Source organism: Trichosurus vulpecula, chromosome 8 (genome assembly GCF_011100635.1).
Source record: "Trichosurus vulpecula isolate mTriVul1 chromosome 8, mTriVul1.pri, whole genome shotgun sequence".
Classification (NCBI taxonomy): domain Eukaryota; kingdom Metazoa; phylum Chordata; class Mammalia; order Diprotodontia; family Phalangeridae; genus Trichosurus; species Trichosurus vulpecula.
In genome coordinates this window covers 31,563,707-31,578,257 of record NC_050580.1, presented here as the reverse complement: position 1 = coordinate 31,578,257, position 14,551 = coordinate 31,563,707, and the positions used below count along the sequence as shown (strand labels likewise).

Genomic DNA, 14,551 nt, shown 5'->3' with positions numbered 1-14,551 from the left:
AAATTAAAATTAATCATTACCTTGTTATACTGCTTGTAAGTAAATTTGTCATCAGTTTTTTTTAAAGAGAACATCATTTTAGAAAACAAGTAGAATTTACTAAAAACAAAGTTTTAAAATTATATTTCATACAACTTCCTCGATTTCCTTATCCACTCCATGATACTACCAGTATGATTCACTTTCTTTACCCCACATCACAACATCCCAACATCCCATCTCCTACCTCCATGACTTTGCACAGAAGTCATACCTCATAAGGAATGCAAACATGTCTTTAAGATTTGGCTCAAATACTACTTCCTACAAGAGGCCATTCCTGATTCCATCAGGTATTAGTGCCCCCCCCCATTACTGTTTACTTATTTATGTTGCTCCCTCCCAAATATAATGTAAAGTTCTTGAGGGTGGGAACTATTTCTTTTTTTTTTTGAGGCAGTTGAGGTTAAGTGACTTGCTTAGGGTCACACCACTAGCAAGTCTCTAAGGCCAGATTTGAACTCAGGTCCTCCAGGGCCAATACTCTATCCACTGTGCCACCTAGCTGCTCCAAGACATTGTTTCTCATTTTGTCTTTGTATCCCCAGAATCTAACATGCGCCTGGCAGGTGCTTAATAAATGTTTATTGGATAGAAGTGAAATTGTTTGGAGGAAAACAAAGTTCTTATTTCCTACGATTTACCATAGAAGTAGATCTCTGTGTATAAAATGTTGCTGTTTGGTTCACAAAGGCTCACCCTCAAAGCAACCTTTAATTCAATGGGGGCAGGGTAGGGATGAATGATGGCATTGTACTATCTAAGCATAAAATTCCTTTTGGGTCTACCCAGGTGGATCCTCCAGCCCCAGAATCCTTTCTTACCTCAAAAGGCACTATGACCATTGGCTTCTTTTTCAGCTCCTCGCATTTTCTCATCTTACAGACTTGGTGGCTATATTTTCGTTTTTTACAGTAAATACATTCACCACAATTTGCCTTCTGTAAGCAAGGTTCACAAATTCCACATCGCTTTCGTTTCTTCTTTTCTAAAGTAGGGAGCAAAGTAGTGTAGGAGAAAGGACAAGGGTAAGACGTGGTACTGGAAAATGCCATGGATACAGAAATCACCTTAGCTGCACTAATCCGGAGACTCTCTCCATCCAATTGGCCAGGATCACTTGGTGCCAATTTGGTATCTTCTGATAAAGGATTTGATTCTTTATTTAGTTCACTCTCAGAGACTATTGTGAAATTATGATTGTTAGATGGCAATTCTGAAAGCAAGCAAGTATCATATGGTTTATGCATCTCTTGATCAACTATATCTGTTGTGGCAGCAACCAGACTTTTCTCAAAGTTTGGTAATGAACTAGCAATCTGACCTGAGTCCAAAGTCAAAGTTTGCATAGCACCATGGGACTCTAGCAGGTCTGAAGCAATGCTTTGGGTCACAGGTTGGTCTAAAGAATGATGAATGGCCTCTTGCTGGTCTGATCCTACTAAGAGGTAATCTGCTAAAGAGGTAGGAAAAATGGGCCCACTAGGCACCATTATATTTTGGAGATCCAGTTCAGATTTGCCTTTATAACAGGAGGGTTGATATGAATCAGGTTTCTCCTTCATTGGCTCCAAATAAGAGTCAGCCAGTTTAAGAAATTTTGTTCTTGAGCCCAAATCTTCTAATTGCATGTTGGGCCTTGATTTAGAGTTCACTACATGGGCAGCATTCTTAAATAAGGGAATAGGCATTGGGTCTTGGGCAAGAGCTTGAACAGGGTTACTTGAATCATTTAATAACTTTTCAAGGAATAGGCCTTCACACTTACAATTCTCTTCTGAGGCCTCAGAAATTTGAGTTTGTAGGCTGCTACGAGTAGGAATACTTTTTATGGGATCCTCTACACATTGGAACCAAGTGGCATCTTCATTAAATGGCATATTTTCTTGTCCATTATCTTTGCTTGGGGATGCATCAGAGGCAATACCTATGGGATCCTCTTTGTCAGGAGAAATTAAGCTTTCTTGCGACTGATTTGTTTCTTCTTCAATTTCTACTATCTGCTCTTTGGACTCTGCCAGGACCCCATATTTGTATTTATCTTCCTTTTCCAAAGTCTTAGAGGATGGAATTTTCCCAGGTCTTGTAATGACCACTGGAGGTCGGGACAAGCGTCGAATCAGAGAGGTGCTTCGAAGAGACATTGTAAAGCCATTGCAGGATAAGGACTCTGGATTCTGGAAAAGGACATCAGTCTGATCCAGACTCCTTCGAGCAGCTCCAGCTCTTGTCAGAAGACTTCTTACTGGCACAGGTGGTTTTGTTTTTGACTTTTTCTTAACATTATTTCTTTCTTGCATCAGCTGTTTTAATTTCCCAGCTTTCAGAGCTTTTACCAACGTCACCTTTTTGGTCATAATCTTGGATGCCTTATTTAGTTGGCTGGTTTTCTTTTTGCTTAGATCTTCCTTTCTGACTAATTTGGAAGATCTCCCATGGCGGGAGCGAGACATAACCAACAAGGAGAGGAAAATGGAAAGGGGTGGGGTACAAATTCATGGGCCCTTCCAAAAGTCTCACTTCAACTGAAAATTTGGTTGTTCCATGGCTGAGTTCTGTCATAGCAGTGTTTGGATCTGAAACAACAAAGAAAATTAAGAATGAGTTCTTTTTTTTTCCGCCTTGTCATTTGCTAATGTAGAATTCAATGCCTTTATTCAGTTAGCTAGCAATTCTTAACTAAAACTAAGGAACAGAACATATTTAGTAGAAATGAAAAAAACTATGTAACAAATAAGATTAAAGGTGCTCATCTCTAAGGTGTATTTTAAACTTTGTTACATAGTACGATTCTTGTTACTTGTTGCATGCCTACCTCACTGAGTAAGCAGGGACTGTTCAATTTTTTCTCTATACCCTACGCACTAAGTAAGTACAATTCCAAATGCTTGTTGAATTAAGTTTGTAAAATTATTTGAACGAGTTTGAGTATTTTTCTCTCTACATGGAAAAAACCACAATTTTCCAATCTGTCCAAATTTTCAACTCTCGGAATCCTGTGAAATTTAAGTATCATCCCAATCTTTAAAGATTTGGAAACTTTAGAAGTTGTTCTGTATTCTGTTTCTTCAGTGGAGTTTCACTCAGGGGAAAAACATCAAAATCAGCCAACTTGACTCAGTTAAACTGAAAAGACTCAGAGAAAAGAGTCTTCTACAAACTGAGAAACTCTGCCCCCTAGAGATCTTACCAAAATAGCACAACATGCCACTTGACGGGTTCCTAATAAACATGAGTCCCTAAAGTTAGTGTTTTGAAAGGCCAAGCATAAATTACATTCAAGCCCCCTCTTGAGGGTCAGGGGGTAGAAGAAAGGACAGAATATAGGAGTTAAATAAGTTGTTAAGAGAATGAGTGAAGGTATTTTATATATATATATGTAATCCTCTTTTTTTTATTGGTCCTTCTTAGCATATTGTGATGTTCGTTGATGATCGTCAAGTTCATAATTTCAAAAGGACACCAAAAAAGCATGAGTGAAAAAGAAAGGAAAAGAGTGGGAGAGAGGAATATAAATGGAAAGGGTTTTGATTACAGGAATTGTAATGGTGCAGTACCACCATAGCAGCCTAATTTACTACACAGCAGGATCAATACAAAAGGTTGCCTTGTGTCTCTATAATATAAACCAAATTATGAGCAAGCAAGAGGTTTGTTTAAAAGAAGAAATAAGGCTCCTAGTACTTTTTAAAGTGTAACAATGGAAAATAAAGAAAGGGATATTGAGAATTTCTGCCTTTAGACAGAGTGGCTTGAACCTCACCAGTCCAACTACTACACAAATTTAATTCAACAAACATTAAGTACCTGGGGGGGGGGGGGAAGGCACAGTGGAAAGTGCTGAGGCTTTTTAAAAAATTGTTCTTGTCCTCAAGAAATTTACATTCCACCCAGGGAGGTATGTGTGAAACATGGAGATGGTTAAGTAACTGCAAAGTAATTTGAAAAGGAAAGAACAATTATCAATCTAGGGCTCAGGGATATCATTCAAAGCAGAGATATGGTTCCATTCAATTCAGTTCTAACTTAAAACTTTTAGTCACCAAGATAAATAGGAAATGTCAGAACACAACATTTAAATTCTAAGTATTACATATTTTGTAACTTTCCAAATAGGCAATGATAACATTAACCACAAAAAGCAAAATATTTCAATAAATTTCTACTGAATACAAGAGAAGACTTCAAATGAATTCTTGGCAGAAGACTTAAACTCTAACTCTCATTTTCTTTTCTTTAATTATTTTTTTTTAAACTTGGCTAGCAGTAACTCTTTGGCTGAGAAGCGATGTATACCACTTCCTCCAAAGACCATTAACACAGCTTTTTATATCATATATGTTATATATTACTACAGCAATGGAAAACCTATTTCCAAGCTCAAGAAATTCAGCAATATTTTTATAAATACACCTTTTCTTTTGTATAAAGTTGCTTACATCTCTAGGGAGTATATGATTTAGATAGTCCAATTATCTTTGAAATAAAAATCCTTATGTTCAACAAACTAAAATATGTAGATGTCACTTACAGTCTAATTCTAAATTCTAAAACCAGCCAATAAAATAAACAGCTTCCTCTTCACTCCTTTTTTGGTTTTAAAAACCAAAGCACTTTAGAAATTAGGAGTTATAATTAAGGTAATGTTTACTGTTCAAACCCCATCTCCCAAAAGACACCTTCCAAAGAAAACAAAAAGGCATGAGCAGCATGGAATGGGAAGATATGGCCTCTTTAAATTGTAACAGCCTTTTTATGAGCTCATGAAAGAGGGCAATGACCCCTGAAAAAACCAACTGCAGGGGACAGACCATTGGGTACCACCCAGCCAAGGAATAAAAAAAAAACACCACATCCTACTGCAAGACCCTAATTTTGCCACCCTTAGAACCACTGATGAAATGCCTCCTTATCGTGTGTGATTAAGTTGTCCAGAGAATTGAACCCTTCTGAACAAGCCCAGAATGTTTTTCTTGAAATAAACTAATATCAGGTGAACATGTAGCCCATTTAAAGTATACCCACATCTAATGAAGCATTCTTCAAAATGTGTAATTATTTTAATTGGCTTCATAATTTTTTTCAGGTTCTATTGATTAAATTCATATTATCTTGTGGACTCATTTATCTTGCGGACTCATCCCTAAAAATCACATTTTCATTTTCCATGACTGATTGCAGGGATAGGCATGGGAACTCACAGGAAAGAAAACTTTCTCAATTCAGAATAGCACCTTTTCTGCAAACTGTGATCTTAGAGAGTCAACTAGAACACTGAGGAGTTAAGGAATTTGCTCAGTGTCAAACAGGCAGTTAAGTATCAGAGATGGGATTTGAACCCAGATCCTCCTGGGTTCCAGGCTGGCTCTCTTATCCATACAGCCATGCTGTCTATGTCTTCTGATCATAACTGTAATTCCACATTTCAAAATACATAAGTCAGCTTTATTAAGCTCTAATGTATATTCCCAAGTCTATATAGGGAGGCACAGGAGTGAGATCTTTGTATAACTGAGAGAATACAGAATGTCCCAAGCAGAGATCCTAAAATTACAGCTGAAAAAATAGATGTAGGTTGTAATATTATTATATTCCACCAAAGAGCATCGCGATCCTCTGAAATAGATTTTAATTATTTTAACAAATTTTTAATTAACAAAAATCTTTACATTTTATTATGACCAGGGCACCAAAGGGAGGGACAGTGGTGATTTATGGGAGAAGGAAAGGAGATTAGAAAAGAGAAAATGAGAAACAGAGGCCAGAATGAAGGGGAATGACAACAGAGACAGAAAGAGCAAGATTCACACTTGGACTCTAAGATTTGAAAACAAAGAGGGGTCAAAACTGTCAAAGCCATGTCTCAGCAAGTAGAATCAAAACATAACATTTTTCTCTATTATCTCATTTTATTGACAATAGAGATTCCTTTGGATGCTTTACTCTTTAGAATTACTGCAACAGCCCACCTGCCAGGAAAACAAAAAAGTGACCTTCTAAGACTCCATCAGTTTGAAATTTGGGTTGAAATAGCTACTTCAGCAGGCCTGTGCCAGAACAAGAGTCAAACGTATATTCCTTTTCTCTTCCCCTCCATTTCCCTTCCCCCCTCCCAGCCTACATCTCCACCCTCTGATACCCCAAATCCCCTGAGCAGGATGTGGCTGAACTGATGTAACCAGCTATCCCGAAGGTCAATTTCAAATTAGCCTGCAATCCTGCCTGCTGCCAGCAGCAGCCAAAAAGTGCAAATAGCATTTTGTACAACCCAGCTGCAAAAGGAAACTGACCAAGATTTCACGGTTTCCCCATTCAGTCCCTCAGTGGGTAAAAGCTTCTGCACTTGACAGAGAGAAACTGACTTGAAAAGGACCTTCAAGTAAAGAAGCACCCTATTCATAGTGCCTCCTACAGCTCTACCCATGTCTAAAGCAGGAGAGGGAGTGCACAAAATGACTATTCCTCGATAGTTTCTTACTTCAGGAAGTGCAAGAGCCCTGAACACATGGAAAGGCTCTTTAGTGAAAATGACTAGAATACGATTAGATTTAATCAGAGGCCCCTTCCATATGTAAAACTCCACGGCTGCCCTGCAGAGAGCAAAGAAAGGCCCAAAAGGGGGAAATAAAAGCATAGAAAATGAGAACTGGGGGGACTGGGGCAGGGAGAGGAGTCAAAATGGAGCAAGAATGATTTTAAAAAAAAAACACAAGGCATGGAGGAGCAGGGAAATTGAGGGAGAAGATACTCAAAAAGGCGCAGGAGTCCCAAAGACAAACAAGCAGAAGGGAAGGGGGGAAAGAACAGACGACCAAAACAATCCAAAAGTAATCAGCATCAAGAAGCAGAAAGAATAAAGGTAGAAAGAGAAAGAAAGAAGGCATGCAGGAAAGAGATACACTGACACTGAAGGCTGGGGGAGGGGAGAGACAAATAAAGAAGGTTGAGGAAGGAAGAGAAACAAAGAGCACAGAATAGAGGTAATTCCGGGAGGGATCCTAAAGGTGCCCTACATTAAAGCTAAATGCTGTAGTTAGTTCTTAGGAAAAAAATGTTAAATTGTCACCTAGGGAAGACAATGCAAGCTAGGATTACTGCTTGTATGATGTTGGCCTGCATTCAAAAGTTTTGGCTGAAATAAAATAGTTTTGAGGACAGAAGGATTTTACATATATTTGTTTAGTTTTGCTTGTTTTTTCTTAATAGCCTATATACTTGGCAGTGATAAAATTATCTAACATTATAAAATCACATTACCATCATATGTTTGGCCTAATTTTTTTTAAATGCTCCCCTTCATTCTTAACTACTAATAGAGAAAACACAACCAATTTTCAAATATTATCGTTACTGTGTTGTAGTGGATAGAGTACTGCATTTGGGAGTCACGAGAAGTTGGGTTCTAATTTTATTTCAGACACTAACGGTGTGGCCCTAGATGTCACTTATCTTCTCAGCCTCAGTTTCCTTATCTGTAAAATGAGGATAATAATAGCACCAACCTAATAGGGCTGTTGTGAGGATAAATGAGATATAACATACATAATGCTTGGCAAACCTTAAGTCTATAAAAATATTAGCTATTATTACTATATGTGTTGGCATATGTGAAGCCCCCTGAAAACCGTGGTCAAAAATCATCTATGTTTTAAAATATACTTGCCCCAACTCTAGGGAATTAATTAAGATGCCCCATCAATTTCATTTCTATTATCCTGAGTCTCTAACATGGCCAATATTTAGGGGAGAGGGATGAGTGTGAGGAGGGAGAATTCAAGGAAAAATTGATAGTAAAAGAAGGAACAACACAGTGATAAGGCTACTTATCTGGCCACAGTGACCAAAACAGAGGAAAAACAGCTGTCTTCTCAAAGTCCCCCAGGCTCAGCATGCTACCTGCCCTGCCACTGTCCTAAGCTGTGCACTCTAATACTAATACAAAAAGCAAGTATGACTTGCAGTAGCAACAGAGATATTCTGTATTGCTTAGATCCCCTGGCCTGAAAAACCTCCAGAACATCCCAAACATTTATTCAAGGACCTCCTTCCTAAAGTTCACATTACTGCTTCAAATGGAGAAAACGGAGGAAATAAATGATTTGTTGGAGACAGTTAAATTGAGGGAGGGGAAAGAAAAAACCCAGTTCATATTTAAAAGACTTCCACATCCCTGGGTCATTCGTCTTAACCACTTCTCTTAGAGAAGCTTACCTTTAAGCTTTATTTACACTGAGTTCAATTTTTGCTGAAATTTCAATACATTCCCTATACTGGTTTCCTCCTTCACTTGGAAAGATTACTACTGCCTTCCATCCTGGCAAAGCTCATTTGTCAGAATCCTAAACTGTGTAGTTTTATTGCTTACATCATCCAGGGAAAACCTAAATTATCGGGGGGGGGGGGGGGAACCCGAAACCAAATCACCTACGATCAAACGATCTTGCACCTTCCACATCACCAGTCCTGAGCGACATTAAAGCTAATTCCTTCACTCTCCCTTATTCCTTTCCCAGTCTCACATGTAACACAACTAAGACCAGGTCCCAATCACCTAGAGCCTACCCTTCCCCTGGAACCTACTTGTTCAGGGAGATCTTTCAAAGCCTAGGGATGCGACAGAAGTTGGGCAGATGTGAGTGAGGGAGGAAGATGCCAAACTCACGCTGTGAACACAGGTCCTAAGGAAGGCATAGTTTTAAAAACCATCATTCTGATACAAGGTTAGTCATACCTCATATATGCTAAGGTCAACTTCTTTTCTATACAAAAAAGCCTGACCTAATCCAATGCCTGCTCTCCCTTAACATTCTTGCAAGACTTCCACACTTGCCCAGCAAACTCCTTAGCTTCTGAAGTCCCCCACCCCTCTGGATCAAGAATGGCTTGCTCGACAAACAAGCGTTTCTCCAAAGAGAACAAGGGGGCGCGGGTGTTGGGGTGGGGAAAGAAGGGTGAAACGTGCTCTGGGGGCCCTTTTTAAGGTGGCGGGGCGCCTCCTGGTCACAATACCACCAGGGCCCTTTCCGCTCAACTCCTAAAAGAACCTCTTGGCCCTACTGAACGGTCTAGCAACTCAAACCCCCAACATCCTTTAAATGCAACAGGGAACTCCTGCAGGTCGAGGAGACATCCGGCACCCCCTGACCCAGAAGTCTTGCAAATCTTGAAAGGTATGAGGAAGGGGGATTAGGGAGTTAGGTTCTCCAGCGGTCGGCAGCTACTCCCTCTTTCTTCCCATTCCAGCGGAAAAGGGTCGGGAGTTGAGGAGAAGGGAAAGGGTCTTCCCTGAGGCTCTCTACACCCCCAACGCTGAGTTTCCGTGGCAAGCACAGAGCAGCCAGCAAGGCTGGGGACCAAGGCCAAGAAAGTAGTGAGTTCTCCCGGCGAAAAGGCATTGTTTACCAACGAGAGAGAGAGAGAGAGAGACAGACAGACAGAAACAGAGAGAGACAGAGATAGACACACAGAGAGAGACAGAGAGACAGACAGACAGACCAAGAGAGAGAAGCAGAGACAGAAAGAAAAAGAGGAGAAGTAGAAAGAGAGGGAAGGGAGAAGTGGGAGAGGGAGAAAGAAATGGAAAGAGGGAGGGGGAGGGAGGGAGAGACAGAGAGAGAGAGACAGAGAAAGAGAGAGAGAGAATTGGGAGTACATCTCACACCTTCCCATTGGCTTCCCCAGCACTACTAGTCAAAGGACAAGAAGCGGGGTGGAAGGACTCTCCGGGGAATAAACCGCCCCCCGCTTCCCGGCCTTAACACAAGGGCGCCTTCTGCTCCTCCCATAGTTTTCCCCAAACTCCCCAAACAACTTTAGCCAACACAAGTCCAGCCCCAGAGTTAGGAATTCTCCACCTCCTCCTCTCCCCAGTTTTCGGGTCTCCTACCTCCCACCCCACCCCCACGGTCCTGGCTGCGTTGCCCTGAAAAACTCCACGTCAGAGCCCTAGCCTAGGTCTGGGGTAAAGCGCTATTACACATCCACCCTCACCCCACTCGCCTCCGGGGACAGCAGATAAACGCATCCGGTTAAAGACTGGGGCAGTGAGTGACCCCAAGCTCTCTACTCAGCACGAGCCTCCAGTACAAATTTTCAAACTCTCTCAGTGCAGAGAAAAAGTACCGTAAGCAATCTCCAAGTGAACACTGAGGGATAGTTCAGTCTGTCCTGCAGAGGACTCAGATTCGGCATCTCCAACCCCAAGAGGGTCCCGCAAAGCCCTTGCACAAATACGTACCAGGCTCCAAGCATTGTCAATCTGGCGCTTGCATGGGAAAGAGACCCCAAGGTTGATGGCTGGTACTACCCACAGTGGAAAGGCAAGCAGAGTTGCATGACTTAAGGCAGAATGGGGAGTCCCAGGCAGGCTGAACAGGGACTAAGGGGGGCGAGGGGCCAGAGTTTTGTGCTCACATCTTAAGAGTGGAGCAGAATGGGCTGCAGTTGCTGCTTCTCCGCGGAAGGTCAGCACTTGGAAGGAGCAGTGTCTCCCCTGGACAGACCTCTGGGAGTGAAGCTCCAGCTCTGCTCTCGCTGGACTCAGCTCTATGAAGCAAGAAACAAAACACGAGATGGATTTCCCCAATTTGGAGGAGGACTCTTTCCTCTGCCCTCCCCGCCCCCCCCCCTCTTGGGGCCGGGGCGGGGAGCTGGGGGCGGGGGAGGTGCCGGGGGCGGGGGGCATTGTAGAGAGATGAGAAGACTAAAACTTGAGGGGTTTGCCTATGGGTTACCTTTCCCCTTAGGCACTCATGGGCAGCCAGAGGCTGAGAAGATATCTTATAAGGTAAGGATCCCAAAATGGGCTAGTTTAACCTAAGATATTATAAGAAAAGAGACTTCAAGATAGGGAGAAAGCCAATGAAATTTATCAACAAGGAGCGCATACTCCCACCTTCTCAGGTCAGGTATAATCCGATAGAAGTATAGGTGCTTAGCGAATTGAATAACCTCTGAGGTCCCATCTAGGTCTGAGATTCTAACATCTGGATACTGTAAAAGGGTACCAGAATAGGGAAGTATTATTTATTGATTGGGAGCAAAAGTGATCAATATCTTTTTTTTTTTCTTTCCTCTTTTTGGAGTCAATCAGGGTTAAGTGACTTGCCCAGGGTCACACAGTCAACGTCTGAAGCTGAATCTTCTGATTGGAATCCTCCTGACTCCAAGGTTGGTGCTCTATCCCCTTGGCCACCTAGCGTCCTAATCAATATCCTTTTTTTCACCTCAGAGGCAACTCCATGGCACAGTGACTTGAGTGCTGGGCCTGGGGTGAGAAAGACCTGAGTTCAAATTCAGCCTCAGAAACTTGTTGGCCCTTCCTTTTTGAAGAGGACCAATAGCATCAAGGGTGATGTCTTGACTTCTGTGTGAATTGGATTTAGGTGAGGCAGAGTTGAAGAAAGTTGTCAGCCTCACTCCCTCTTCCAGAGTCATCAAAGTACAGTGGCAGGGCAAGTCAAGATGATTATTGATGGCCCAGGATGCAGTTTTACCTGGGTGTGGCCATGGTGGATGCTACAGCTACAGGTGAGAATTGGGTCACCGGGGGACACCAAAGGTGGATAAGCAGCCCTGAAAAGGACTGGCAAGCCCTCACACCAGAGGTGCCCTAAACACCACTCTTATTATTAGCTGTATGTCTTTGTTCCAATCACTTAATCTTTGTTTCCTCACCTATAAAGTGGAGATCGTAATAGTGCCCATTTCTCAGGGTTGTCTGAATGATTAAGTGAGGTAATATTTGCAAAGCACTTGGCACAAAGTAGGCACTTAATAAATACTTATTTCCTTCCTTTTTAATTATATATAGTTTAGAGCTGACACATGAACAATTATAATCACTCCATAAAATTCAAGCGTAAAAATGAAGTGAAGAATTTCTTCCCTTGAAATCAGTGGGTTTTACATCATATTTAACATCCCCAAAAGAACATTGGAACACTTCTAGTACTTATTTGGTAAAATACTGCTACAGCGATCACCCCCATTTTACAGAGAGGGAAATGAAGGGTAGAAAAGTAAGTTAACCTAGAATTAAGAGGGAGGCAGTGACATTACAAGACTACAACTAGTACACGAGGCTCACTTAATATCTGCCCGATATTTGTTCCTCTGAGTCTTACTATTTCTTTCAGCAGGACATAATTTCATTTTATTTTTTTAAATATGTAACATGAAGCCTCCCCTCAATTCAAACTTTAACTGATTAGAGCCATTTTAATTTATCTTATCAATGATTCCTTTTGAACTTAGAAAGTTTGGGCAGCTAGGCATTGAAGTGGATAGGGTGCTAGGCCTGGAGTCTTCACTTGTCTTTCTGAGTTCAAATCTGGTATCAGATACTAGCTATGTGACCTTGGACAAGTCACGAAACCCTGTTTGCCTCAGTTTCCCCATCTGTAAAATGAGCTGGAGAAAGAAATGGCAAACCACTCCAGTGTCTTTGCCAAGAAAACCTCAAATGGGGTCATGGAGAGTCAGACACAACTGAAAAACAACTGAACCACAATAGCAAGAGTTTATGGGGATCCAATAGAGTTTATTGATTAGGGGAATAACTTGATCAGCAACATGAGTGAAAAAAAGATTGGAGTGGGGAGAGATTTGATATAAGAGAAACTAACCAGAATACTGTATTCAGGTGAGAGGTGATGAAGACCTGAACTAAGGAGGTGGCTATGTGTGAATGGCGAGAAGGAAACATATACTAGAGATGTTATTGAAATAGAAATGGCATGATTCAGCAACTGAGTAGGTATGTGGGGTGAATGAGAGTGAGGAGTTGAGGATAACACCAAAATTATGTTTTGGGGGGTTTTCCCCTATTTATTTATTTATTGTTTACAACATTCACTTTTATAAAATTGTGAGTTCTAAATTTCCCCCCTCCTCTTCCTCCCTCCCAAGACAGTGTGCAATGTGATATAGGCTATACAAGAACAAACATATTAAATACATTTCCATATTAGTCATGTTGTGAAAGAAGGATCTGAACCAATAGGAGGAATCATGAGAAAGAAGAAACAAAAAGAGAGAGAGAGCGTGCAAATAGTATGCTTCAATCTGCATTCAGACTCCATAGTTCTTTTTCTGGATGTGGATAGCATTTTCCATCATGAATTTTTTGGAGTTGTCTTAGATCTTTGCATTGCTAAGAAGAGATAAATCTATCAAAGTTAGTCATTGCACAATGTTGCTGTTACTGTGTACAATATTCTCCTGGTTCTGCTCACTTCACTCAGGATCAGTTCATGTAAGTCTTTCCAGGTTTTTCTGAAATCTGCCTGCTTATCATTTCTTATAGAACAATAGTATTCCATTACATTCATATACCACAATTTAACATCAAAATTATGAACCTAGATAAGTAGAAGGATGCCCTCAATAGAAAGGGGTCCTCAATAGAAAAAAGAGATATCCAAAAAAGCAGTTGGTTTTGGGGGGAAGATATGAGTTCAGTTTGGAGAATGCTGAATTTGAGATGTTTGCAGGATATCCAGTCTGAAACATTCGGTAGGCAATTAAAGATGTGAGTCTAGCTCTCAGGAGAGAGACAAGGAATGGAAATGTAGATTCAGAAGTCATCCTTATAGAGATGGTCATTGAAACCATAGGAGCTGATGATATCATCAAGTAAAATAGCATAGAGTGAAAACAGAGTCCAAGATAAAGCCTGTGGTACTTCCACAGTTGGGCGATTGGACATAGGTAATGATTAAACAAAGGAGACTAAAAGATGGTCAGATGGATGGGAGAATAACTAAGAGAGGGCTCTGTGTGATGAAAACCAAGAAAGGAGAGAGTATCTAGGGTGAGAGGGTAGTCAGCAGTGTGAAATGATATAGATAAGTCAAGAAGGACTGAAAAAAGACTGGCAAGAGACATCACTGGTAAAACACCAATAATGCTCTTCAATTTTCTTTTCTTTTATCCCACTTCATTTTATTTTCAGGCTCCCCTGGTTAGTTTTACCCTACCTGAGGATCTTGTTTTATTTACCTTTGTATTTTCCTCGATGCTGAGCTCATTGCTTTACCTATAGCAGAATCTTAACATAGATTTGTGCATGTGTTGAGGAAAATAAACTTGCTGCCAAATCTAGCTGGGTGGCATGATAATATGATTGGAAATCATTTCCCAGAACTTTCAATCCTGACTTTCAAAGTTGCTTTCAGTTTTAACATGGTGTGATAGATTATTATTTATTTCTTTAGATTTTTTTCCCCCCACTTAATAGTATTTTATTTTTTCCAATTACATGTAAAGATAGTTTTCAACATTCACTTTTATAAGATTTTGAGCTCCAAATTTTTATTTTTTTAGTTTTGTCTTTCATTCCTCAGACCCGGCATAGAACTTTCTTCCAGCACCAATTTGATCAGTCTGGGGATTCCTTCCACAGATGTATATGGCAACCATATCACTTAATTATGCTAAGGGAGGCTTTAAAAAAACTCTATTTGGTTTTCCCCCAGACCAGCTGAGGAAATTTCAGGTACTTTAGGTTCAG

The 14,551-nt window shown here is 40.8% G+C and overlaps 1 protein-coding gene across 1 annotated transcript in view; it reads right to left on the bottom strand.

Annotated features, from left to right (window-relative positions):
• Positions 1-10,492, bottom strand: part of TET1 (tet methylcytosine dioxygenase 1) — a 166,187-nt gene extending 155,695 nt beyond the window's left edge. Inside the window, exons 1-2 of the mRNA XM_036735530.1 lie at positions 10,277-10,492; positions 864-2,615 (exon numbers count right to left, since the gene is read on the bottom strand). Coding sequence (XP_036591425.1) covers positions 864-2,492 — 1,629 coding nt within the window. The 5' untranslated portion in view covers positions 2,493-2,615; positions 10,277-10,492. The remainder of the gene's footprint in view (positions 1-863; positions 2,616-10,276) is intronic.
• Between the last annotated feature and the right edge of the window lie 4,059 nt (positions 10,493-14,551).